A 27,997-nucleotide genomic window follows, 5' to 3' on the forward strand; every position below is an offset into this window, starting at 1 on the left:
CATTAATATAGACAATAAATTTTATAGTTTAAAGTAAGAGAGGGAATGACTCGTTGTTAGCGAAACAAAGTATGTTATTACTTATTAGTTATTAGTCACTTATTACCAACTGCAAAGTGGGTCATAATTAAAGTGGGTAAGAAGAAAGTCTCTAGAAGCTTTTTGTCGTGTTGTAAAGCGTAGAATGACAGATTTTGTGTGGTATCCTTAGTTGTTAGCTTCATATCTTCATATATACTTTAATACTTATCCCATCCAAACACAGAATATTCCAAGTTTCCAACCTCAATTGTAGTTTTTCAATTTAAACTTATAACAATATATATCCGTACGTAATTTGAGATCTTGAAAATCCCAAATTTGCAAACGATTAGTAATGTCATTTGGGATTCGGTTGTACAATTTATAAGTTGTGTAATTGGTAAAGTTGAACAATTGTGGACAATTATTCTTGCAACAAATGCGATGTCAAATATCTTAAACTTATAAAAAATAGTGCTAAAATGATGCAGCGTAACACGCAATTAAAATATATTAGGGAAAATCAGCGTTAATCCCTAAGAAAGAATCGGTATATCATGGGCCCACTTCTGATACCACTACAAGAAAAATATCAATAGATATCACCTCTTTTATATCAGATTTGAAAAAACTGATATTGTAAAAGTTATAATATCAGTTAATTTCTTTGCTAATATCTAAACTCTAATAGAAATCACATGTTTTTTTTCATCTGATATATAATATTTTCCCTTTTTCTAAAATTTTGTAAAACATCAGTTTAGACTGTCAACTGATATCTTAACACACTGCTTATAAGTTTTTTTTCCTACCACCCAAATCACCTGATATCTAATGTTTTAATTTTTCTTTATATTTTATAAAGTCTAACATGTCAACTAATATTTTATCTACATAAGTATGACCCCACTTAAAATTATTGTCCTACCAGACTGTTAGACACTAACCCTTACAAAGCTCAGACACAAATCCACAAATCCACAAATCCACAAACCCAAAACACACACACACCCACAAACAGACTGTTAGACACTAACCCTCTCTCTCTCTCCCCCTGCGAACTCGATCTCTTCTCCTTCTCGTTGTCCGGCGAGTGTGGCCGGCGAGATGACCACCACTCTCTTCCTTTCCTTCTCCTCTCTCTTTCCTTGTACTTCACTCGCCCTGAAACCAAGCCAGAAACCAGAATCGAGCCACACAGACCCGATGGTCTTCTCCGACGATCTTCTAATCCCGACGGCGTCGCGGCCCAAATCCGGCCACAATGGGTTCCTCTCGTCGATATGTGTCTATCCATGGCCTTCACTTGCCTTGACAGCCATGCACGACAGCAGTTTGAAGGCTACAAAGCCGCGACTTCTCCAGTTATTTTACGGCGAGAGAGGCGGCGTATGACGGCGACTTCACCTTGGTGAACCCCAACATTGAGTCGCCTAAGACTTCATTGAGCTTCATGAAGCCTCAGCCTGCAACTCCGTCTTCGATCCCGTTTAGGGTTTTTTTTTTTTTTTTTTGTTGAATATCTGATTTCTTTCTCTATGAATTCGCTCTTGATTTTATACTTTGGTTTTGTAGGTGAATAGATTGTGGTTCTGAGCTGAGAGATCGATTTCAAGGATTCATTTAAGAGGTTGGCTTAACAGAGTACGGGTGTGTGTGTGTGTGTGTTTGTATAGCTTATTTAATTAATTTAAACAGGGTACAAATGTATACTTTTAATTAATTTATGTGTTTTTTTAATATAAATTTTTGTGTTTTTTGCAGCCTATCATTGAGCCACCAGCTCTTGCCCACCACCGTGCCCATCCTCCACCTTGACTCACCATTGATCCACCAACTTAGGTAAAGGAATAAACGATTGTTTTCTTTTCCTGACTTTTGGTGGTTTGATTTTTGTTTTCTATTATTCTTTCACTAGTATTTGTTATATGTGGTGGTTATGAGTTCCGTATGCTTCTATTATTTAACTTTTATCCTAAATTGGTGTGTTTTGTATAAAGCTATTGTTTTATCTATTTTTTTGTGCAGGTGCTTTGGAACTCCCAATTACGTACATGTGTCATGACTAATGATGTGCTTGCAAATATATCCCTTTGTGGTTTCTAATATGATATTTGTTATCCAGCTATGTTGTCTTCTATTTATATTGTATTTTTCTAATGGCTGAAATGGTTGATTGTTCACCAAGTGCTGCATATATGGGACGCCTGCTCATTACTCTGCATTAAAGTTTTTGTAAGATTTCTTGTAGCTCTCTTTGATTTTTTTTATCTTTTTTACACTAGAACAAGTAAATAACATGTACTCTAATTTATTTATGCTAAAAACAAGAACTCTAATTCATTTCACTACACATGAATGTAGAGGGAAAGAAAAAGTGAAAATCATAGTGTTAGTTCCCTGTGTTAATCCAAAAGAAGGTAATGCTAGCTAGCTATTAATCTAGCTGGAGCGCGCTAATGTACCTCTACATTCTTTGATCATAAGTTTATATACATATAGCAACTAGCAAGTGCTCCAATTCTTAGTTTGTCTTTCATAGCCAACTTGTAAGTTGAGTGCTTTTCTTCTAGATCTTATGATTCTTATTCAAGTATATATGCATGAGTTATATAGAATGCTCAAAGCGATAAAGATTACAAAGAAAAGTTATATTTATATATTGTGACATTGTTGCATTATATTTATACATATATTGTCTGGCAATATGCATCTCTATAAATTTAATTAATTAGATAAAAAAAGTTTCATATCACCGTTTACAACAGTCCTAAACTGTTCGTCACTAATGCCCTAATTTCTTGTAGTGTTTATTTATGGGAACTGGGGTTTGATTTTGGAATTAGGGTTATAGGCAGAGAGAACTTCGATTTCTTGCAGGGTATAGGTTTATGGAAATTAAAAAAAAATATGGTTTTGGTTTCTGGTTTTTGGTTCTTGCAGGGTTTAACTTTATATTGCAGACTGAGCTCATACCTGTTGTTGGTCTGATTCCTTCTCTCTTTTCAGGTACTCACTATGACCCTTACCATAACCTTCTCTGCATAGTTTATGGCTGCAAACAACGTCAAATAATTTATCTGACCTTCTTAGTGCATAGGCTTTTTCCAACTTGAGAGTGATTAAATAGGTCTTTTATATTTCCAGTGCTCCTTGCATGTCACTAATAGGCTTGCTGCAAAGAAAGTGCAAAGATCTTGCCTTTATAGTCTACTTTCATCCCTACAAAAGTGATTTTTTTAGTTTTATTTCTGAGGGGCAACAAACTGATGAGCATTTTTATTCGTGCTATATTGTTTGACAGTATTTGAAGCCAACCATAAAATCAACATCACTGTGGCTTATTAATTTATTTTCCGTTCAAAGCCAAGGTATTGAATTTCTCTGATTGTTCCATATCCAATGATGGTTTAGATTTTCATTACAGGAGCTTGATCATGTAATTCACATTGTGTACAGAACACTAGTGGGCTATAGTTAAAATGTAATAATGATATTTTTTTTGTCATTTTGGTAGTTAATGATGATTCATTGTGCATATGTTTATTGGAATTGCAGGAATTTGATCCATTCTCATTGAGTATCGATGGGGATAAACTTTGTGGTCGTGGAACTACTAGTTGATTGCTTGGGGCATGTTGAACTTGTAACTGAGCTCATGAGAAGGCTGGGGGAGACAAAGCTAAAATTGAAGTCAACTACATGTGGTGGTTGTCTTGATTACAAATGAAGAGAATTCCGCCATTTCAGCAGTTGGTGTGGATGCACTCGTATAGGATGGGCTACTCAGTAAGCTAAAGGAAGGTCCTCTGTAAGTAATTTGCATTTCTTAAAAAACAAAAGGACAACTAAGAAACATCACTTGTTGGATATTATATTGTAATCCCTTTTTGGGTACTTTGAATGTTATTGGTGCTTAAAATATGAAATATATGGGAATGAAAGATTTTATACTTGCACAAATTTCAGGCCATTTCAAAATACAGGCACAATTGTATTTAATTCATTGATATCCTTTTTAGGTGAAAAAAAAAACTAATATATATCATACATTCCAAATCATTTTTTGTCTAAAAACTGAAATGTTATGTCATTTTGATATCAGATTCTCTCTCAGACCTGATATATAAACAATATTTAGATATCAGAGTATGTTTCATACCTGATATTGATATCGAGATTACATATCAGATTTTATCATATACCTGATATTGATACCAAGATTTTAAATCATATTCTACCTCAAACCTGATATTGATATCATGGTTTTATATCATATTCTACCTCAAACACGATATGTATTGATCAGAACTATTGATATTCGGATTTTATAGATATCAGTAATAATATCAAAAATGATATATAAACAATGTTTACATATCAGTTTAAAACTGATATCTAAAATGTGAACATTAGATATCACGACGCGCTATATCAGGCGGCTACCCAAATAGATATCAGTCCACGACTGATATCTATCGACATTTTTGTTGTAGTGTACTGGGCCGGGCTGAAGTTTGTTTCTTTTCTTGGGCTTCTGACGGTCGAGTTGTTGCATGAACCGTTCTGCCATTTGTTCTACATCATAAAAGAACTTGAACTCTTGAAAATTAGTTGAGCATAGTCAAACGGCGATCTTCTTTCGACGGTGCAGACCTCCACCCTCTTTCCACCACGCGGCCAGGCGCCCCACAAGTCGCAAAACCAGCTCAGAAAACAGCCCTCGCTCATCTGTCTATGTCTGGTTCGATCGACCACCCCGACCACACACCCCATCTCTCTCTCTTCTTCACTCTCTCCTATCTCCCTTTCTCTGTCTCTGTCTTCTCTGATCGACCACCCCGACCCCAAGCCCAGGCCCTTCGGCTTCTCTCCTATCTCCAGCGTCTCTCTCATCTTTTCGGCTTTTCTCTCCTTTCTCTGGCTTGGGTTGTCGCCAATCCGTAATCTCCGACATCGACTGCATAACTGAGAGAGTGGCTGCAGGGTGGGGAGTTGATAAGACACACACAGAGAGAGAGAGAGAGAGGGAGGCATGAGAGAGAAGGAAAGAGAGAGAAAGGTGGGATTGGGTGTGTTGCGCGGTGGTGCGGGTGGGAGGTGTGGTGTGTTTGGTGATTTTGAGTAGGAGGTGTGTATTGTTTGATGCTGGGTGGGGTGTGTGAAGTTTGATAGGGGTGGGTGCGCAATGAGAAATTTGGTGAGAAGATTAATTTGGGATATTTTGATAATGGGAGGGCTGTGTTAAAGAAAAATTTTAAATTTTAAAAGAGAGTATGAAGTATGTAAGAGAAAAAAGTGTGCAAAAAGAAAAAAAAAAGTGTGCAAAAAGAAAAAAAAAAGTGTGCAAATAGCAGCTTTCTTTACAATTTCTCAAAACATACCTCCAAAATTCCAAAATACCCACTCACAAAAAAAAAAAAAAAACATACACGTGTCACCCACAGCCAACCCAGCCCGATTCCACCCCTGGCACACCCACAACCAACCCACCCCCTGCACCAAAATGATCTTCCCACCTTGTGGCTTCTCCGGCCAAAAAATCATTATGGTCTCTCTCATCTCTCTCTATCTTCCCCTCTCTTTCTCTTTCTCCTTCTCGTTCGCATACACTCTCTTTTTCCCTCGGTGAAGTTGCTGGGCTATGTGGGGAGGATCGGGGCTGGGCGAGGCTGGGCGCAGAGGGGCGAGGTGAGGCTGGGTATCACCGATCTGGAACAGAGGACATAAAAGAGAGAGAGAAATGGAGAGAGAAAGAGACAGAGGAGAAAGAGGAGAGAAAGAAAAGAACTGGAAGGTTGAACCGCCGACGACCTTTCTGGGGGCAGGGGTGGGGTTGGGGTTGGGGTGAGGACATAGAGGGACAGAAGAGAGAGAAAGGGAGAGAGAAGAGAGACCAGAGGGAGAAAGGAAGAAAGGAGAGAAAGGGAAAGAGAGAGGAATGAGAGAGAATGTGAGGTGCCGGTGATGGTGGGGTCGAGGTGGGTGTGGACTTGGAGGTTGTGATGGCTAGTTTGAGGTGTGTAAGAAGAGTATTATGGTTATTTGGGTTAGGCATTAGAATTGTAATTTAATAAATGAGGGAGAAGGGTGTGCAAAAAGAAAAAAAAAAAAGTGTGCAAATAACAGCACTCAACTTTATTTGTAGTGCTATATTGATTTTGGGGTTCCAACATATGGGGATAACTCAGTCAAATTTAATCCAACAAAAAATCATTGTCTATTTGATCTAATGTCAAATTAGAGCAAATTGAGTCTCACATACTATTCAATGATAAAAAATCTAAACATCTTAATTATTTTAATGTAGCGTAACACGTAAGTAAAGAAAAACTAGGGAAAACTATCGTTAACGCTAGAAGATAGATCTGGAGTCCACCAAAGAAATGAGGGAAATATCAAGTTTTCTGAATAAAATTGATAATAATCATCAACAAATAGTCCATAAGGTTGTTTAAATAACTCCACAATCCTAGGCATTCAAAATTCAAATAGAAAGAAAAAAACTACATATTAGGAAACTTTATTTAAAATAATTAATTGACTATTTAAGATCCTAAACGAAGGAATTTGGCATAAATAGGCCCTTCGAATCGGTATACTATAAGCCCAATTCTAATACGGGCCAAGCTGATGCTAAAACTAGTTTCACGTCTTGGCCTTCTGGTGATCAAGTTGCTATATGAGCTTGTTTGCCATTTGTTCTACGTCATATTTCATCGATCAATTCTGCTAAAGTTGCTTTTACTAAAACAATAAAATAATATTTATTATAACTATTTGTCTCATCTATTGGATTGACAAACTTATAAAATAACAAAAGTGTCACGTAGGTTAGTAGATGACACTTAAAATATTTGCTACCATTAATATTGCAGCAAATCGGGCCTCACTAATATTAAATGAATAAATCTAACACAATTGCATTATTGTAAAGGCTGTAAAAGTTGTAAGAGATAAAAACAAATAGTAAAATAAATAATAGTTGCTCTAATTATTTGGCCTATCTTTTGAAATGATAAACCTTTAAAGTAACAATCTCTATGTTATAGTGCGACATAAGTTAAGAAAGGACATTTTTACCTCATTCTTTTGCTTCATCCGTTGAAGATCGATGCTCTTAGTTTTAGAATATGAGCAATGCTTGGGTGCCTTAAAAAGCCATACCTTAATTGTGTTTTAGTGACATGTATTGTCATACCAATTAAGTGTATTTTACAAATTTTATATAGTCTATTTACCCTTTATCATAAATTTTACAAATCTTAAATTATTGGAAAGTTATCAAAAAAATTCCACTGGAATCATTTTAATGATGGCTTAATGTCTTCCTTTCATCTCATTCTTCTTCATTAGTTCATCATTTTCATTACATTACAATATGTGTGAAAAGGTCCATAACCTAGTGATAAAACTTGGTAATCAGGTGCAATTTTGATTTATTATATAATAAATCAAACAAAGTGCGAACTCAATGCAGATCCCTTACGGGGACATTGTAAGAAGACGTTTGGAAGGACAAGAGAAGCAAACTAGAGCGTGGCTAGCTAAAGCTAACTTTCAATATTTTTAGGTTGTCTTAGCCCAAACAAAACATTGTCGATCTACAGTACTTGATGGGAAATTAAATACACATTATTCCTCCCACTCAATATCTTTTTTTTTTTTTTGGGCAAATGATGATTCATTAAAAGGCCCAGTGAAGGGCAGAGGAACAACAAAAAGGGTGGGTCCCAGAGGAGTCCCAGACAGAAAAGATAAAGAAGGAAAGGCAAATCTATCAAAACAGACAAGCCCCCTAAAAGAAATTGAAGATTACTAGATCTGGACAAGCAAAGAAACTGAGACAAACGCACCGGTCAACCAGAGCAATAATCTTCAGCTCCAAAACTAGTTAAGTCATTGGAGGGCATGGTAGCCCATCGCGAGACAATACAAAGACAAGGGAGGATGGGGGTCTTCTGACCCAGTGCTCAGGGCACATCCTCCGCCGAGCTAGGGTGGCAATGCAGTCCGCCGCCAAATTTGTGTTCCTCCTCCCACTCAATATCTAGAGTAATAATTTAGAGGCAACCATAAATGTATGTTGGCCATGGCTTTAGAAGTGGTATTATTTATTTCATTATAGTCTGAAAGTTTAATTAATTTCCTCCAATATTTTAAATCACACAAAAAGTTATTAGAAGATCAACAAGAGTCAAAATAAGATAACTAATAAAGTTCTTAGTATGATTGGAATGCACATTAATGTCAAATGTATGCACTCCATATGATGGCTTATTTTATTTTATTTTTCAAGAACATATGATGACTTATTATATGGCTAAGAGAAATGGAGTCTTCAACCTTCACTATATATTTGTAACTAATATAGGTGCAAAATACATGAGTATATATATGGATAAGGAATGTATGAAATGTCATTCACATATATGGTCGAGTTTACTTACATGGTTTGTCAGGCAAAACAAACTACACATGTGGAATGCTACATTTGTGAATCAACTAATTAATTAATAGTCACGAGATAGACCCTAGATAGCATAGTAAAGATGGCAATCTTTGATTGTGAGTTTGCTCAATATATGAATAGTGCATGGAAAGTAAAATTAAAAGATGTCCTGCTTTCTGTTGAGGGCTTCTGATCGAGTGGAGGTGTCTACATCACATGTGGACTGAAATGAGATTCGTACTCTCGATATACAGATTTTGCAAAGGATATTGCTCGATCGACCTCTCACCAACCAGAAGGAACTCCACTTTTCATACATTCATGTCTCACTCGTATGTTTTACACTGTTTTTGAATTTTTTTTTTTCATTATATATAAACAACTTTTCAACTTTTTTGAGTTTTAGCACATGCATTTTACTCTTTACTTCCTGCAGGACGACTTAAAAAGTGCTAAAGACTTAAAAGAGTAAAAAAAGAGTTAATTTATAATGAAAAAGGAAAAAACAGTGTCAAGCTTATGGCTGAGATCATTTGTATGCAACTCCTTCTGATGAGTGAGGAGTCGAGTAATATATTTTCTTTTTACAAATGTATATAGCAGTATATATGACCGTTAATCTTTTTTTTTTTTTTTTTTTTTTTTCTGACTTAATCCCTTAGTCTCACTCAAGCGTTACCCTTTACCTAGTCTTTAGCATCACTAAAGAGTAAAGGAACTTGTACATATATATAATTAAATTATACAAGAAAATCTTTTTTTTTTGGCCACTATACAAGAAAATCTTAACTACACTCAGTTTCTATTACATCATGTGACTAGCTAGTATATAACTAATGAATAAATGTGATGAGAGAACCGTTATGTTCTATGCAATGGGTGGATGTAACTATATATATATATGTAGCATGCATAAAATGAAACAACTATGGCTAAAATTTCAAAGTCAATTTTGATCTTTCTTTTCCTTTGCTTAATTCCCTTGCACAGTCAGGTGAGCAGTTTCTTAATTATTTTCCCTATATATGCACCATCGACGTCGATCATGGTTCAAATAATCTTTGATCCATTTGGATGGAATGATCTAAAATTTATATTGAGGAATTTGAGTTCGAGTTTTTTGTGCAAATTACATCATTTGATCGCTTTCTCTTGAATGTTTTAAATCCTCCACTTTCTTAAATAATCAAATTTATAGGTGTGGGTTTTACAAACATGGTATTAAATTTTCTAAAGTCCAATCAAGCAACTAACACTAAGAACTCAAATTCAAATATCTTATTTTAAATCCTTCCCTCCTTCAACCATTTTCTTCTATCAATCTAATTTTCTTCTAATAATTTTATGTTAATATATATACATATATATTGTAGGAGCCTAGGAGGCTTGGTACCAACACCTGAAAATAATGCTACGACGGACTTTTGCACTCATAAAAGCATGACGTGGAGCTGGGAATGCTCGGATTCAACATCTTGTATGAACCACTGCATTTTGTTGGAGAGCGCGAAGAGTGGAATGTGCAATATGAAAGATTGCTATTGTGTTATTCTTTGTTAACTCTGATCGAGGGATATGAGAATAAATGTAAACCCTGGTTTTTAAAACCCATGAGTTTTACACAACGTTTTATAGAACATTTTTGGTCAATCCCAGCCGTTGATTTTAATGCTCGAATCATGCACTCATGTAGTGTGAATTAAAATTTCAAGTTGATTCAATATATAACCATTGGATCGAGAAGATATATTCAGTACTACTACTATCTAGTATGCATATGCGCAAGAAAATTAAGTACCAATTATATATGATGCAAAAAAAAAAATTAATGGTTGGAGATAATAAAACGTACAACTTGAAATTTGGCATGCATGGTAAGCATAGAGTCTTAACCTTCACTATATATACTGGATGGATGATCGAAGTACTAAATCCATAAAATATCTAAGTCCAGGACGTAACATGGGCTTGGGTCTCGGGATTCAAGGTCTCGAGTTTGAGGCTCAATCAAGGTTTAGGGTTCTGGGCTGACAGCCTGATATATTCTGGGTCTCGAGTTTTTTTATTGGGAATTAAAATTAAAGTTAAGCTTAGAGATGCTCTTAAAAATTAAGCTGGAAGTCTATTATCTTGGATGAATTAAAGATGTTGATGAACAACTTTGACACCACAATGCACTACCAGAAAATTGGCCAATAGGAACAAATTTTTAGCCACAGATAAAATTCTGTGACAAATTTCAATTCAGTCAATGCTATTCCTTTTATTAAGTTCAAAAAACCCACTGATCGATGAGAATATGTGAGAATAGATCTCACAGATATGTATATCTATGTCTATAGATTAAAAAATTAATTTATTCAATTATAATATATATATATTTTTTATAACTTTTTATATATATTCACAATAATAATGATATTCTCTGTGCTAGAGTTCGCATTTCTAATCACTGTCAGACAGCAAGTGGATGGTTGAGAAGTGTGTAACAGAGCTAATTTCAACTAGGCCTAAAATATCACAGATATATTTCCTATGTGATTGTTTTTTTGTTTGCGTGTGATATACGGTGGGTGTAATGAGCGGCAACAATTAATCCAAAAAATTGCCGCCTATTTTACAATCTAATTGCCAGTTAATACTTTAATAGAGTCACAGAAGTACAATACAAATTAAAAAAGCTGATTCTAGAACTTCCCTACACAACACCTGAAGACTGATAAATAGAACAAACTTATCCCTTTAATTTGACAATAGATCAAATACAACACCCAAATACAAAGTCCACCTCACCCTTCTTCTCTGCTGCGACGGTGGTGTGTGAGAAGGAATTTGTGAACTCAGCTCTTAGTAAAAGGCAAGTACTTCATTACCACATATGAGATGCTACTTATTATTTAGCTATGAATTTATATGAACTATTATTGACTGCTAGCTTGTTCATATCCTTGTACAGATGCATGAGTTTGTGGATGATGATCTTGTTTCACTAGAGGCCGACACAGGAATGCTGCTGCCACTAAACCCACTAGCTGATATGCATAATGGGGAGCTACTCAACGTTCCAGGGAATGGGACGAAGATGATAGCGCTGAAGAAATCGAAGATGGTGATGGAAGTGAGCTGTGCAAACGTCGAGGGCGAAACATAGAAAATTGGGCAGTTAATGGACCAGAGGTGATGGTTTTTAACAAGAAGGGGCAAGCAGTTGAACCTGGTCCGACAGTGGCCCGATGGCAGCGATTTCTTGGACTGATGGTGATTAAAAAAATGCAATATTATTAAAATATTTTGAATAAATCCATGTATTTGTTTAAATATAAAAATAATAACTCACGGTTTACAAATTAAGATAGTGAGTCCAGCATTCATGCCATATTATATTATTTAAAAAATAATTAGTTTAATATAATAATGAATCTATTTTATTGATATTGATGTACACAACTTTCAAGGTATTATCCCACCGTTTTACACAAAATGTGAGTGAATGGCCTATACCCACCCAAGTAGTACCCACTGACCCAGTTTTAGTAGCTGTTCCGTAGCTAGCTGGGTTAGACACGGATAACAGTGGAAAAATTGGGTAAAGCCCACAGATGTGGACAGTGGCTGATGGCCAATTTTCTGGTAGTGATGTCTTTTCCAATATATTTTTATTCTGTTGTGAGAGATTGGTTGTGGTTGCAGAGTGACGGATTCAAAATCAACCGTTATGTGGTCGAGATTAAGAAGCTCATGATGCATCTCACGTGACTCACTCTTTCTTCTCTTTCCTTTGATCTTCTTTTCTCTTTTAGATATTTACACAAACACTTTGCTTGCATTTTTGCTTCTTTTTTAAATATTTACACAAATACCTTACTTGCATTTTTGCCCTGCGCCTGCCACAAAGACCCAAGCTTCAAGAGGTCAAAATTTTTATTTAAGCCCAGCATTTATGTGTTCATGAAATTAATTGACCTCATTGTCTCATTGACCACACCATGCATCCACTAGTGATTGTACCTCAAAACCTTATAAATTATTATGCAAAAGTATTACATTATCATTGTGGGATAATTTTTCCAATCTAATACAGGTGAGACTGAGGCGCACACATATATAAGTCCCACTTGTATGAAAGAGATGATCAACTAAATAATAAGTTATGATGATAGTCATAAGTCCTGATACAAATAGTGTTACTCATGTACATACTGTCACTACTCACCGCACAAATTGTCAAATTCTAACATTTTCAGGCACGTGTACGGTCAAAAGTGATAAGAGTATAGTATGAGTCAGATACTTGCCATGTGGGTATTGCTGACTTAGCATAGCTTAGTTTGTCTGTTAGTCAGCTAGTTGGTTCTGTGGTTGTTAGAAGACCAGCTGTCTTCCACGTACGCTTATCCTCCCAGCTAGTTAGCTTAGGTGATGATGCTTAGCTTATGCATATATATATATATAAAAGGCTTAACGTACAGTCTTAATCCCTATGTAACAATTTTTCATAAACAGTCTTGCTTAGTAGAATAAAACTTTTTCTCTCTAATTTTCTCTTCTATTTTCTCAGCGTTTTCTCTGTTTGGTTTCTGCACAATTCTCAGACATTGAATCATAATCATGGCTGGTTATCAAAAAGAGACCGAAGATAATTTTCATTTCTGGGCCATGACAACCAACTCTCCAGTCACCTTTCAAATATGGAATCAATCCGACCACTAATCAACATTACGTGCTTGGAGGTTTCGTAAGCTTTCTAGGGACATGCCATGTTGATCAATTTGCCAAACACAGATTGTCTATCAATAGACTTCTCTCTCTTTGTCCTCTAGTGTACTTCTCATCTAGGGGCCCATAAAATTTTGCAACATGCATGTACTAGGAATCTCCAATTGGGAGTAAAACTATTGTAAAACTATTTCATAACTTTCTTTTTGTCAATTTTTTTCCACCCATATAGACAGTTTAATTTTAATTTTTGTAAGATTTTATGAGCTAATTAGAAATACATCCATTTCGAGAGATCTAATTTGATATCACCCCATTTTTTTGGAAAAATTAGATATATACTTATTTTTTAATTTGTCACGTAGGATTATCTATTTTCTACAAAAATTTATTTTGTGATTTTTTTCTTTTACCTTCTTGAGTTGAAAAAAGGTAAATTTTAATGTTGTTAATTAATGCATTATTTCAAGGTATTATCATGAAAAAAATTTGTAATTATTTGCCATTAATTTATGAAGTTGAATATTAAGATTTTTCAATCTCTGATTTTTTCGTTTCCAAATTTCAAAGTTTTATCCGTTTTCCAAATTAGTGTGTATTAATGTCTTATTTCAATGTTTTATTATTTATTTTTTTGGTAATTAATTATCATTTATGTTTGACTTTGAAAATTAAGTATATTTTTTTAATTTTGTTTTCAAATTTCAAAATAGGTGTTTTATTGTCCAAATTAGTATATTACGACCAACATTCAAAGATTAAGAAGAAACATTATTTACATTTTCCAAACATCATTAAGCTTCATCCTCACCTGTTTTTTAGGTTAACAATTTTAAAAGTTCAACACGGCGTTTTTTGCAGTGTTTTTCAAGTTTCCATTCATCCTTACTTACACGTAATTAGTAACGTGAAGCTTTGTTTGTGTTTGTGGTTTATTCGATCTTCTTTTTCTTTTTTTATTTTCTTCTTATTTGATTTTTCTTCATCTTCTATCCTTCTTCATTATCAATCTCCGATCTTCTTCTTCTTCCTCTCATTTTTTTCTTCGACCTTTTTTTTTTTTTCAACACCAAGCACTCCAAGAATCGATTCTTGTTTTTCTTCCACATTTTTCTACCTGAGTAAGAGGTGATGAAACCATTGATATATATACCTCAAAAGGAGGTTGATAATTATATATACGTACCTCAAAAACAGATTGGTAATTATACATTTTTCTTGACCTGAACAATAAGTATCTTCTTATTTTTCTTCTTTTGCTTTATATACCTGAGTCAAAGGTATTGATATTGGTATTTATATATCTTAATGCTATGTTTGTATTGTGTTGGATTTGTTATATTTTTATTAGATATTTCTCTCCTTTTTTTTATTACCCAAAGTGGAGGGCTTACTGTGTTCATTTTTTTATCTATATTATATGTACAAAAATGCTCTAAAACTAACTTGTTAGTAAGTTAATACAAAACTAACTACCATGTTGGGCCCACTGCACAATGTAATTTCAAAATCCGAACCGTATATTTTTTAGGCCATACTTCAAAGATCATCCCTGTAAAAAATCTTCAAATCGGAAGTCATTTAGTCATTTGATTATGATAACAACTATTTCTATGCTTTTATCGAAAATATTGATCGTCTATTTATTTGATCTCAATTAGATGACTACATGATTTTCGATTTAGTTGATTTTTTGCAATGATGATCTTTGAAGTATGGCATAAATAATTGATGGTTCGGATTATGAGATTAGTGATGTGGTGGGCCCAAAAGCATGGTTAGCTTCGTATTAACTTGCTAACTGGTTAGCTTTAGAGCACTCCTCATTATATGTATATTCGGTGTTTATTTATTTTTATTTTTTGTATTTGAATGTTTATATGTTGATGTTCATAATTGGTAACATTTTTTTTTTTTGAATTTGATGCATGAATCATGAAATTTCATCAATTAAAACATTCAAAATAAGGAGTAATAAATGCCTCAAATCATGGATCTTTAAATATTAGAGCAATTGCATATGTCGTAAATATCCACAAATTCATGCCTAAGCCATTATTTGACATGAAAAAAAAAAAAAAAAAAACCCACACACATTTATTTACCTACTGTGCCTACTCTAAAATAAGGTATTCAAAATGGTGTTATATCTAAAAGACCCAGATTTTATTAGGGGGTTATAAGAGTCTATTAGTGTATAATTTAGAGAGTTTTAGGGCTTATAACTTAGAGCTAGTTAATTACTTTAGAGTATACAATTTTCATTTTAAAGCTTACAGTTTATGCTTTAGATCGAGTTAATTACATCTTCAAATATGAAATTCTGTCCAGATCTTATTTATTAGGCTTATTCGCGCCAATGCTCCCTGAAAGTAACTTCGATTTTCAATTTGCCCCCTAAAACTTCATTCCTCCCACTTTGCCTCCCGAACTTTACAAAATACCATATTTCGTCAACTCCGTTAGTCCAACTGTTAGAAATACTAATATAACACCTACGTATCTAATATATGGGACTGACAACCCACCATGTGGACAAAAAATTATTATAAAACTATAATATATCAAAAAAATTTAATAAATTCATATTTGAATTAAGAAAAGAAAACAAGAAAAAAAAATCAGCCCCACCATTCCCTCCCCCACCTGAACCCCGACCCACCCCACCCCACCATTCCCTCCCAATCCACCCTACCACCCTTCCCACCTTTCCTCACCGCTGGCAACCCCTTCCACCGGCCCGACTTATCTCTTTTTCCCTCTCCTTTTCTTTATCTTCCTCTCATTCTTTCTCCCTCTCCCTTTTCTCTCTTTCACTTAGATCTGGGTTTTGAGGCAAACCGAGCCGCCAAACCCCACCAACGACTTCCGTAATCGGCGACTTACCCGAAGGTCAGCGACTTTGGGTTTCGACTTGGTCTAGATTTGGGCAGAGACGACAGAGAAAGAGAGGGAGAGAGGGGAAGAGAGAGAAAGAGAAGGAGAGATGGGAAGAGAGCAAGAGAGAGAGGGAATGAGAGGGAAGGGAGAGGGAAAGAGAGATACAGAGACAGAGAGACAGAGAGAGGGAGGAGGGGAAGCTGGTCGGTGGCTGGGTGAAGTGGGGTGGGGTGCTGTGCCGGAAAGAGGAGCTACTGGCCCACCACCGACGGCTGAGTAGGTGGGGTGAGGTTTTTCTATTTTTTTATTTCCCCTTTTTTTAGAAAGTATTTATTTTTTCTTTTTAATGTAAAAGACCTAATTGCCTCTTTTACGTAAGCGTCATGTAAGCTTTTTTGACGGACCTATATACGAAGTTGACGGAATATTGAAATTGTAAAGTTCGGGGAGCAAAGTAGGAGGAATGAAGTTTCAGGGGGCAAATTGAAAATCGAAGTTACTTTCAGGGGACATTGGCACGAATAAGCCTATTTATTATTAGTAATTAAGATACTCACATATGCATTGAAGAAAAAACTTATCTATCACGGATATATATTTTTTGTGTCTATCTCTTTCATCATGTAATTAATGTAGCACGTGATAAAAGAAATAAACACAATATTATATAAAGAAATAGACATAATGTTATATACACTATATTATTAGAACAAATTTCATGACTATGTTATTATAAAAAATGAATATCGGTCATGTATTTTCTCTTTTTGATAATCGAATATGAGTACATGTTGGTTATTGCTATTTGCTAGATAGCTTGTCTATCAAAAATCCCATATCAGAATTTTTGGGATGGGTGCTCGTAAAGTTGACAGATCCTCTTTAACTTGATATGCTGGACTGGACCTGACAAAGTTCAGTAGCTTGGGTGGGGCCACCACCCACATAACTAGACACCTCAGGGCCACGTGGCCCAATTCCCGCACGCCATGGGCTTCTGCTGCATGTAATGAGAACCGTCCATGGGGTTAGCCTGTTAGGTGGGTACGTATGCGTCCAAAACACCGACATGTGACCACAACCTGCATGATTGAATGATATACTTGTTTGGACTTTGGTACACTGGTCCAAAAAACTTTTATCTTTTGGAAAATATCCCAAAATACAAAACCATAAATATAATAATTTCACAGTTATATGTTATAATATTGATGAATGATAAATTTTTATTATTTAATTAAATATTAATAAATATATAGGTACTATAAAACAGGTAAATAATATCATGTAACAGATTACAATGGCATTAAAAATTAATCTGACTTTAGTCTTTAGTTGAGGTTGACATTTACAACCGGTCAAAAATTAGGCTACCATTTCGTGAGTTTTCTTAATTACTTTCCTTTAGTAGGAATACTATTTACTCCAACTTCTTTTCTTAATCTGTTTTCTCACTTATATATATAACACATGATATAGTGATCATGACTTATCAGTCTGCCATAAGTTAGGAAATCAATAAAATGTTGGATTATATAATATTGTCATTTTTCTCAATTAGAAATATATGAACTTAATGATGATCGAGTTTAAGGTGAACAGTCACGGATCATTTATTGGTTAGTGAATCTAGTTACCATCTCTTTCACTAATTAAAATGCCCAACTTTTCCTTAAAAATGAGACAAGATCTGGGATAAAATATGACGTCGAAAAAACTGAGGCAGGAGCAATAACAAATATTTTAGACTTTGTTTTTTCTATTAAAAAGAAAAATATTTAAAAACTTTCTCATCTTGCTCCTATAAACAATAGTTAGACATGAAAAAGTCATATATGACATGATAACACGATACGAGCATGTATTGAAAATTTAGTATTCAAGACTTAAGTTGATCCTTATCGGATCAGGTAATTATAGGCTAACACTATAAAGACACAATATTTAATGAGTTGTTGGCGAAACAAGTTTTAACATGATAGTGACATGTTTTCGATAATAGTTTTTTTGTCTATAAAAATCTTTTAGGCTTTTATTTTTCATATTTTTTTTAAAAATATTTTGGACCTTCGTTATGTAATGTGTTGATTATAAATTTTTGTGGTGTTATATATATCATGCTTTATTTATTTTATACTTAGTATTATTTTGTAAGTTTTGATATTTTGTTATATGGTTAACCAAAATAAAAAAGAATACTGGTCAAACCGATAAACACAATATATTAAAGTTGTGTTTATCTATGTGCACATGATAAATTAAGGATTCGAATTTTAGATTAGAATAATTTCACAAGACATGAACATATAAAAACACGATACGTAGACACGTCTAAGAAAATTTTTTAGATCCGCTAAAAATGTAAGGATAAAGTTGATTAAATTACAAAGTACAGCGGTCATTAATGTATCTGGCTCTATTTGGAGGATTATTCTTATCTAATAGTGTCCCCATAGAAAAGAAATTGTTGTGGTTAATTGTAAGGTGATTATAAATATAAAACTAGAGAATCAATGCATTTACATTTTACACTATCAACCAAGGTATTCCTCCAAAACCCTTCAAAGAATATCAAAGCGTCTCTTCCCCCAATCATGGTAAGGAAGATTGAAGACAGTGTTGGTGTAGCCATCATATTATCAATCAATTAGGCTATAGTTACTTTAGATGGTGAGAGAGATGAAAACATAGTTAAATTATGAATTTATTAACTAACTATCAGTTTAGTGATACTTTTCTAATAAAATTAACATGATTAACAAAATTGTATATCTTAGCTAGCTAGTTGTGTATATATTACCCAGATAAATATTAATTGGTATTTTGGTTGGTGAATATTATAGGTATATATCTTGGGCAAATGTTTGAGATGAATAATATTCCATGGTGCTTAATTGGTTAGTCTTTGCTCATGAAATTGGACGTTTTGATAACTATAGGCAATCTGGGTTTTATGAAAAGGCCCCTTCTGTTTCCGTTTTTGGTAAGATCACTGATCAAAATTATTCACATGCTATTTGTTTGGAAATTATTGGAATGGGTTGAGCCAAACATTGAACCACGATATATAGACGCCTGTCAAAATTTGGATCAATAAATGGTCCAATTTCTTCCTCTCCCATGTGGTAGTTGTTCTCACATTGCATATAACTTGATATAAGCTTTCAATAATTTTAATAGAGGTAACAATTTTAACACCAATTTTTCGTTAACAGCCAAACCCTAAATCCAACAGATAATATGTTAGTTTCTTATTTCTTATAAATAAATAAAATGAATAAATAAAAAACTATCGATCAATTATGATTTATAAAATTAATTAAGATAATAATTAGTGTCTCTTGTACTACTCTTGTTTTAAATAAAAATTTTAAACTATCCAATAATGCAAATAGTATGAGTTGTATATTCCTAATTAAAATTTAATACAATTATAATGAGTTGTCATGAGTCGATCTCCACTTAAGTGGCATTGGATTGAAGTGAAGGGTAGTCTTAGCATGGTTCAAGATCTTGATCTTATGCAAGCAAACATAATGAGCTCACTTCATCCCCTACGGACGCCGGGCAGTAGTATAGGAAATGAGTCTTCTCCCAAAAGGGTTTGGATTCAAATCACAAATGTTGTGTAACTGTGGTGATAATTGTTGGAGAAAAGTGGCTTGGTTAAAGTATTGCTGTAATTTCTCATTGGAACAGTAAAAGTCCTCAATGGATGTATAAAAAATTAATATTAAGAGTAAATTTCACTTTGTATTAGGTATGATTTATCCAGATTGTCAAGTTACTCCCTCAGGTTTCAATTTTGGCAATTAAAAACCTAAGTCTGACTGTACGTAAAATGCTTATATAACACATGTGAGACCTACAATTAATGTCTGCAACCATCATAATAGCAATTTCGGAAAAGTTCATCTTGCAAGAGCACATAAAAGGCAAAAGATTATGTGGTTGATCTTGTTGGCTTCCTGGGTTGTGATGGTAGTACTGCTGCTTTGTTGTATACTTAATGGCTGGAGATACTAAATCCTCTATTAAAAAGTCAACAATTTAATTTATTTGAAGCAATTAATCATCAACAATTAACTATATGAGTCCCACATGTGCTACATAAGCAATATTTAACGTCTAATTGTTAAGTCAGACTTACGAAGAGGCTACATTGTCTTTGATTTCAAATGTTGAGTTAACCTTGAGTTTTAAATTGCCAAAATTGAAACCGGAAGGGGCACCTTGACAATCTGAGCAAATCTCAGGGATGCAAAGTAAAATTTGCTCAAATATTAATTAGTAACACACTAATGTCAAGGCCTTTTGCTAAAATTTTATATTTGTCTAGTGTTGCGAGTGACTAAATAAGATTTTTTAAGAAACAATAAAATAGATAGTTCAAATCATTAGAATCGTCAAACCTAATATAGATTAGATCCCACGATTTGTCCCTCAAATAACCTTAAGGGATCTCTCAATTAATAAAAGCTCCCAAATAAAAAAAACTGCAAAACTTTTGTATAACTTGAACTCTAAATTATTTTAACTTTTTTTCTTAGCTTGCGCTACGAACATAGTTATTATCAGTATTCACTACCACAATTGTTATCACTATTGAATTGTCTCCACACCATCGATCATTGCCATAACATTATCGCCACAGCTATCTTTGTTACCCCTACCACCAACATCGTCTTTGGCACCACCACTTCTACCATTGCTACACAATTCCATTAGAAAAATTAAAAATTTCACATATTAACTACATCATCTTGAATAGATTAGTAAAAAAAAAAAAAAAATTGCCAATAATGAAAAAAGAGAAGCAATCGTGAGTTGTGCATGTGTAAGCGATTCAAAGTCGACCACATCGGCAAATGACCATACTTAACAAAACTAGTGATGAGACTTCAAATCTTGTCTCTTCCAAATTTTACCATAAGAAGGATATTTTACAGCGTTATGTCAGCGCCACCAAATGATGAAAGTGAAAGGGTTACAATATAATCAAGTGCATATATTTTGTAATTTTGTGTCTGCCAATTAAGTTGTGCCCATTGAAAAGTGAAAACCAATCATGTCATTATCAGTTACTAGTAACATGTCAAGTGGCGGGAAATATCTCTAATATGAACCGTCGAATGATTATTAAATATTTAATATCATTGAGTGCTAATATATTTACTAAAAGTATCTCACATTTCTTATCATTTTGTGTTTGATTTTCTCGTATTAGTTTAATGCTTGAGATGGACAAGTGTTTGATTAATAATGGCTTTTTCCTAATGCATGCGCAGCCTAGAAATTTGGATTCATGGCACAGTGTGACAGTGAACCGTCCCATAACATATTTTTATTAAATATAGGACATTTAAAAATTAATGACATTATATATTATATATACTATAAAGTTAATATATTTTGTTTGAGAGAAATACTATATACTTATATAATGTAACTATAAATATAAGAATTGCAGGTTTTCTCGTGAGGGCTCACAAGCCAATAAAGCTAATCACAATCTTTCAAAATCATTCACGCATTTCACTCCCCTTATAAATCTGACTTCACACTTCCCCTTTTCTCAAACAATCTAAACTCCCCTGATCATTCTCTGGAACTCCCACAATTTCGGTGGCCTTTCAAATCCAAAGACCACCTTTGGTCTGTTTCAGCTACTCTGAATTTCGTTTCGTTTTTTTTTTGCTTTTTTACTGTCAAAATTTTGGTGCTTTGGGCTTCTGGGTACTTTTAGATTCTACTTTTTAGGAGTATCTGTTATCTGGGTGTCCTGAGTTTTGCATTAGATCCTTTACCAACTTTCCCAGATTTGGCTTTGATTCCTAAACTTTGTTTTGGGTTCACTTGCTTAAGGTTTTAATATTATTATTGTTATTCCACGTATGAGTCGTATGACATTGAATATGTGACTCACTGGCACTTAATAATATCATTTGTGTGATCTATACTTTACTTGGTTACTTAGATAATTAGATTACAGCTCTCACTTTACTGGGATTTGGGTTCAATGCGTTTTTGAGTGCATAATTTCTGATCCATTACAATCCTATCAGTGAGGCAGCTGGAAATGGATTCTTGCTGTGTGACCTTGAAGCCAAAAACCCATTTGGGAAAACCAATTCAAGGTGGTTTCTTTAATGGGGATACTGGGTTTTGGGGGGAGAGGATCAGAGGGAGCCTTGATAACAGGCTTTGGGTCAATCAGGTGGCAAATGCTTTGAAAACTGAGAAGAGGGTCAGGAAGGTGAGACCTGGTGCTGTTCTTGCTGTTCTCACATCAAATAACACCAAGGAGGCTGTGGTAAGTGATCCTTTCAATCATCCATTTCATATTTATGAAATGACAATCATTTCCTCTGTATCCACCACCTTCAAGTTCTAAAATTTGTATGATCACTGCCGTTTGTGTATTTATTTTATGAAAAACCCAGTTTTAAATTGTAAAGTTTCATGGCCAAAAAAAAATAAAAATTGTAAAGTTTGTTCATTTCTTTTGTAACTTTATTTTCTTTGTTTGTTTGATGAATACTGTTATTCTTAATCTTGGGTTTGATGTCAGACCCTGCAAGTGCCGTCGTTCCACAAACGAAGAGTAGACCCGAAGAATGTAGCTTCAATCATATTAGGAGGAGGGGCAGGGACTCACCTCTTTCCTCTTACCAGTAGAGCAGCAATACCCGCAGTAAGATGACATAAGTTTATTTTTTCTGATTTATTTTTACCAAATTTGGTTTTATGATCCTTCCTATTAATGACCATACACAACCATGATTTATCCAAGTTTTTGAATTTATATTGCATTTGAAGTTTTATTATGTATTGATTTAATATGATTGCAGGTCCCAGTTGGAGGTTGCTATCGGCTTATAGACATTCCAATGAGCAATTGCATCAACAGCAACATAAACAAGATTTTCGTACTGACCCAGTTTAATTCTGCTTCTCTCAATCGTCACATTGCTCGCACCTATTTTGGAAATGGTATCAACTTCGGGGATGGATTTGTAGAGGTAATGAGTTCTTAAACGCAGATAATATTTGTTATAATTTTTTGAGTTCTTTAGGTTTTTTGTGATTGAAGTTTCCAGTAATACAAGGAAAGAAGAATTTAATTATTCACATATAAAAAAAAAATATTTAGTTGTAGGCTGATGATTATTTAAGATACTGCAAAAATCAAGTTTAGAGCTGACAAATTAGTCTGATAGGGGAAGTTTAATACTTTAATGCTGTTCTCTAGTTAAATGAAGTATTTCTCATGATATAAGAAAAGCAGAATAAATGATTCTTGCGTTTCAAAGGATCTTAGCGGAAAAGAGAACAGTACATATATCCGAATGTGTGTCTTTTTAATAATTCTGTTTCAAGTTCCTTGATTATTTGGTGACTCAAAGCACACTTCAAGAGCAGGTTCTGGCAGCCACTCAAACACCTGGGGAAGCAGGAATGAATTGGTTCCAAGGAACAGCAGATGCTGTGAGGCAATTTATATGGGTATTTGAGGTGGGTAAAGAAGCTTTTTGATTTAAAGTTTGCCAGGGGGGGGGGGGTAGATAGGAATAATAGGCCTGTATGCTGTTCTTTTGGTTTACACAACTTTATTGTGGGTACAATACATTGCATTGTTCCTTGTAGGATGTCAAGAACAGGAACATTGAGAATGTAGTGATTTTGTCTGGTGATCATCTTTACCGCATGGATTATATGGACTTTGTGCAGGTATTATAATTTCCCTTCATAAATGATTTTCTGTTGTTGTTGATTTTTCTTTTTGGTACAAAAGGAGGTCAAATGGGGAGATTCAAACTTTGGCCTTGCTTACACATTTTCTATGATATAACAGAGTCATGTTGATAGAAATGCCGATATTACAGTTTCATGTGCAGCAGTGGATGAAAGGTCTGTTTCGTCTCCTTATTGTCTTTATAAGACTTTAAAAATTTATCCTTCATGGTTTATAGAATTTGTTTGTGGTAAAGTTTGTTGATTTACCACTGTTCCCAAAAACTTAAGTTTTTAGCATGTGAGGCAACTATTACTTTATATTCTAATACTCCCCCTTACATGTAGGCTCCTTTCCATCACTAGAGAGTCATTTGTGGAATTCAAAAGAATTTGGGTAGTTATAGTTGCGGGGATATGGACTCAGGATCTCCCACTTTGATTGTTAAATTTTTGTTGGTTTACAACTGCTTTCAAAAGTTTAAGTTGTTGGGGATGTGGACCAACTATTATTACGTATTCTACAATTGCAGTTTCAAGACTATGTGAACATCAATAATTTTAGTATTTTCCTTTTACACACTCCACTTTCATAAGTCAGAGAACTAAAATGGATAAAATTTATGTCAATGCACATACCTCACAATCTTTTCTTGTAATTATTGCTGTTAAATTTTGTCTAAAGTTGAATGCATATTTTTCAGCCGTGCATCTGATTTTGGATTGGTGAAGATAGGCAGCAGAGGTAAAATCACCCAGTTTTCTGAAAAACCAAGGGGATCTGATCTAAAAGCAATGGTAAGCAAGAAATAGGAGATCTTATGCTAACCAAATTATTTTTCTTACTTTCAATGAGGTCCTTTGCACTTAAATTGTTTTCCACCCTTGTTTAAAATAAATTTTTGATTCCTGTTATTGAAGTGCTCATAATAGTTGCATTATGAGGAACGTATAAGACTGATGCTTTTCTTTGCTATTCTTTTACACTTTCCAATGAGATGAAATCTTATACTGATAAAGCATAGTTGCGTACTTGTTCCATTTCACTCTTTTGTAAGTTAATTGCAGACGTTGGGGCCATCAAAAGAAAAAAATTGATTTCGAAGTAAACTCTTATAATAGAGATGAGAATAATATCATGAACCAATGATAAGATGATTATATATGTTTTCCAGATTCATCTTATTTGGTTTTCCATATGTTCAAACATTTACCTGTGTATTTAGATTTTAGACTTTCATGATTCTATATTTTTGTAAAAAATTATATTAGAATAAAGTTTTACCCTTCTTGGTTGATATTCTGCAGCAAGCAGATACAACGCTTCTGGGATTGTCCCCACAAGATGCCATGAGATCCCCATATATTGCGTCAATGGGAGTTTATGTATTTAAGACAGAAATTTTACTAAATCTTCTTAGATGGAGATATCCAACATCCAACGACTTTGGATCTGAAATCATTCCTGCTGCAGTGAAAGAGTACAATGTCCAAGTAAGAGAACCATAATAGTTTAAGTGTCTTCATCTACTAATTAGTTTCTCCATCTCTATTTGGTTTGGTAGGAGGCGGGTTTGTCAGCCATCACGGCTTGACTACCCCCATTTTAAAACCAAAGGAAACAGAACAGTAAAGCCTCAACTGAAAGACCATAAATTTGAGCCATTTGCATTAACAATAAATGATTCTTCATATTTTCTACATACCTATAGATTTTTGTACACTTAAATTTAGAGCAATAAAGAATATGTGATTTTATGTTGTCGTTTTCTTTTACAGGCATATATATTCAGAGACTACTGGGAGGACATTGGAACTATAAAGTCTTTTTATAATGCTAACTTGGCCCTCACTGAAGAGGTAGGTTTCATTGCAATAGGTTTGTTTCATTTTATAGAAATGACATTTTGAATTCCATCTCCCTTCAGTTCTTATCTTTTGAGTTCATTCAACATGTAGTAATCTGATACACAGACGGAACATGTCACCCAAAGAAAATAAAGCTACTCTGGATTTTACTTTCGCATTCTATTGAAACAAACATCCATTTTCTTTCTGTTTTCTGGGGCACCTTGTTATTTCAAATCATAGCATGGTGACCTGGAGGAGATACGGATTTGCTATAATGGCATATATTCTTACATGGCATAAAATGCATGCACTTTCAGCAACTTGTGTATAAATATTACCTTACTGTCAATTGTGTGAAACAAACATCAACAGCATTTTATTCCCCTGAAATGTGATTAATGCCTTGGAAAATTAACTTCTCTTTCTTGCAGTTCCCGAAGTTTGAGTTTTATGACCCAAAGACACCTTTCTTCACCTCTCCTCGATTCTTACCACCAACCAAGATTGACAGCTGCCGGGTATGCAAGTGCTTTAGGGTTCATATTTGCAGCTTCAACGAGGCTTCTTGCTTCTCATGCTTTATTTGTTTTTTGCAGATTATGGATGCAATAATCTCACATGGATGTTTCTTGCGAGAATGTAGTGTCCAGCATTCAATAGTGGGTGAACGCTCACGATTAGATTATGGTGTTGAGCTCAAGGTGAGTTATCATGGTTTTCAAAAAGAAAACTTAAAGACTGGATCATATTTTTTACTTTTTCTCTGATGACTTGGTTTATTTAAGTGGTCATCTCCTATATTACAGGATACCATAATGATGGGTGCAGACTTTTACCAAACAGAATCTGAAATTGCATCTCTGGTTGCAGAGTCAAAGGTTCCAATTGGTATCGGAAGGAATACAAAGATTAGGTAATTAGACTCATAAATTGAGAAACAGTTCTTAGCTTTAGATGAAATATCCAAACATCAAGTTCTCTAATTATATCTTTATGATTCTTCCTTGAAGGAAATGTATAATCGATAAGAATGCAAAGATTGGGAAGAACGTAATGATCGTGAACAAAGCTGTAAGCATGGCTTCCCATGATCTTGTCCCCATTTTCTAGGATACATTCATCTTTTTCTTTTACTTGTTAACCAAATATTCAATCTTATGGTCAATCTAACTGCTCTGGCGCTATAGGGTATTCAAGAAGCAGATAGGCCAGAAGAGGGATTTTACATTCGCAAGGGAATCACAATTATAATGGAGAAGGCAACAATAGAAGATGGGATGGTTATATAAATGGATCTTAACATCTCAAGTACCTCCCAAGGACGGTGAAAAGTGCTATTAGGAAAAAGACTTGCAAAGGCAGTGCGCATTTACAGCTGAGAGGATAGCTTCTGCGGCATTTTGTCTTTAAAATAGGCAAGTACCACCTTTGTTACTGTATTAAACTAGAAAATCCTTCTGTACTTGTAAAAATGGAGTTCATAAGCTTATGAGATTTGAAGAGTCATGAGATGTACAAAAATAAGAGAGCCATGACCCTCCGGCTGCTTTCATCTTCTGCAGAGGTGCCATATGCATAAGAACCTATGAACTTTCTGTATCTGTATTGATTATGAATAATGGTAGTGACTTCTACACTTCTGGTATTAGCGGTAGTTCATCTCTGATGATGTTGGTTCAAAGAGAAGCCACCCGGCAGCCATACCAATGGAGAACAGAGCTAAGAAGAATCAGAGAACTCCTATTATATAGCCTGTCCTCCTTTTAATACCCCATCACAAAATTTCATAGTGCAAAATGAAAGTTCATAAAGTAACAGCTATCTCCTAGCTGAGATGTTTGAATTATAGTGAAACACTGTTAGTATTTAAGCATTGTTAGGAACCTATGTTATACCATTGTTGTTTCATTGGCATTTAATTCATTCAAAACTAAAGAACCAATAAAGTTCAAAAATTTGTCCAGATATGAACAAATGAAATATTGACATCATTTCAGATTCTAGAAGTTGAGTGTGTATGTAGCACCACTCTAAAAACATCCCACTCACTTACATGCTTATTCTGAAGGAGGGGAAATAAACTTATTTAACAAACCATTTAGAAGCTCATGAACCTTAGCTCATGAATAAAAACAAAATAAAAGCTGAAAATCATACCATAAAACCGAGTCTTTAGTCACCACCTAGGCATGTCATGGTGCTCTGCATTATAAACTCACACGTGGAGGGCTGCATTTTTGACATCTGTCCAACGCCGCGTGAATGTGGTGAAGGAACTAAACAACAGATCAAGCAGCAGATATGCAGCAAAGACAGAGGGAACCTCAACAACAACAACAGTTA

At 34.4% G+C, this 27,997-nt stretch overlaps 1 protein-coding gene and 1 long non-coding RNA gene across 4 annotated transcripts; both read left to right on the forward strand.

The window, feature by feature from the left end:
* Positions 1-1,045: 1,045 nt before the first annotated feature.
* On the forward strand, positions 1,046-3,966 carry LOC147276987 (uncharacterized). 2 transcript variants are annotated; one of them, XR_015123958.1, is made up of 5 exons: positions 1,046-1,651; positions 1,786-1,863; positions 2,965-3,030; positions 3,326-3,392; positions 3,580-3,966. It is a non-coding gene; the product is annotated as an uncharacterized LOC147276987 (long non-coding RNA). The 2 variants fall into 2 exon arrangements; XR_015123959.1 differs by lacking the exons at positions 2,965-3,030; positions 3,326-3,392; positions 3,580-3,966 and adding an exon at positions 2,050-2,458.
* Positions 3,967-21,563: 17,597 nt separating this feature from the next.
* On the forward strand, positions 21,564-27,290 carry LOC147276988 (glucose-1-phosphate adenylyltransferase large subunit 1-like). 2 transcript variants are annotated; one of them, XM_086253151.1, is made up of 15 exons: positions 21,564-21,724; positions 22,135-22,382; positions 22,641-22,763; positions 22,921-23,091; positions 23,492-23,584; positions 23,717-23,800; positions 23,925-23,980; positions 24,508-24,601; positions 25,112-25,297; positions 25,583-25,663; positions 26,086-26,172; positions 26,251-26,355; positions 26,461-26,567; positions 26,665-26,725; positions 26,842-27,290. In XM_086253151.1, the coding sequence occupies exons 2-15, from the start codon at positions 22,149-22,151 to the stop codon at positions 26,941-26,943; spliced, it is 1,584 nt and encodes a 527-aa protein (XP_086109277.1). In that variant the 5' UTR covers positions 21,564-21,724; positions 22,135-22,148; the 3' UTR covers positions 26,944-27,290. The 2 variants fall into 2 exon arrangements, with proteins under 2 accessions (XP_086109277.1, XP_086109278.1); XM_086253152.1 differs by lacking the exon at positions 21,564-21,724 and having other exon boundaries at positions 21,754-22,382.
* The last annotated feature ends 707 nt before the right edge of the window (positions 27,291-27,997 follow it).

This window comes from Dryas octopetala, chromosome 8 (genome assembly GCF_963921425.1).
Source record: "Dryas octopetala chromosome 8, drDryOcto1.1, whole genome shotgun sequence".
Classification (NCBI taxonomy): domain Eukaryota; kingdom Viridiplantae; phylum Streptophyta; class Magnoliopsida; order Rosales; family Rosaceae; genus Dryas; species Dryas octopetala.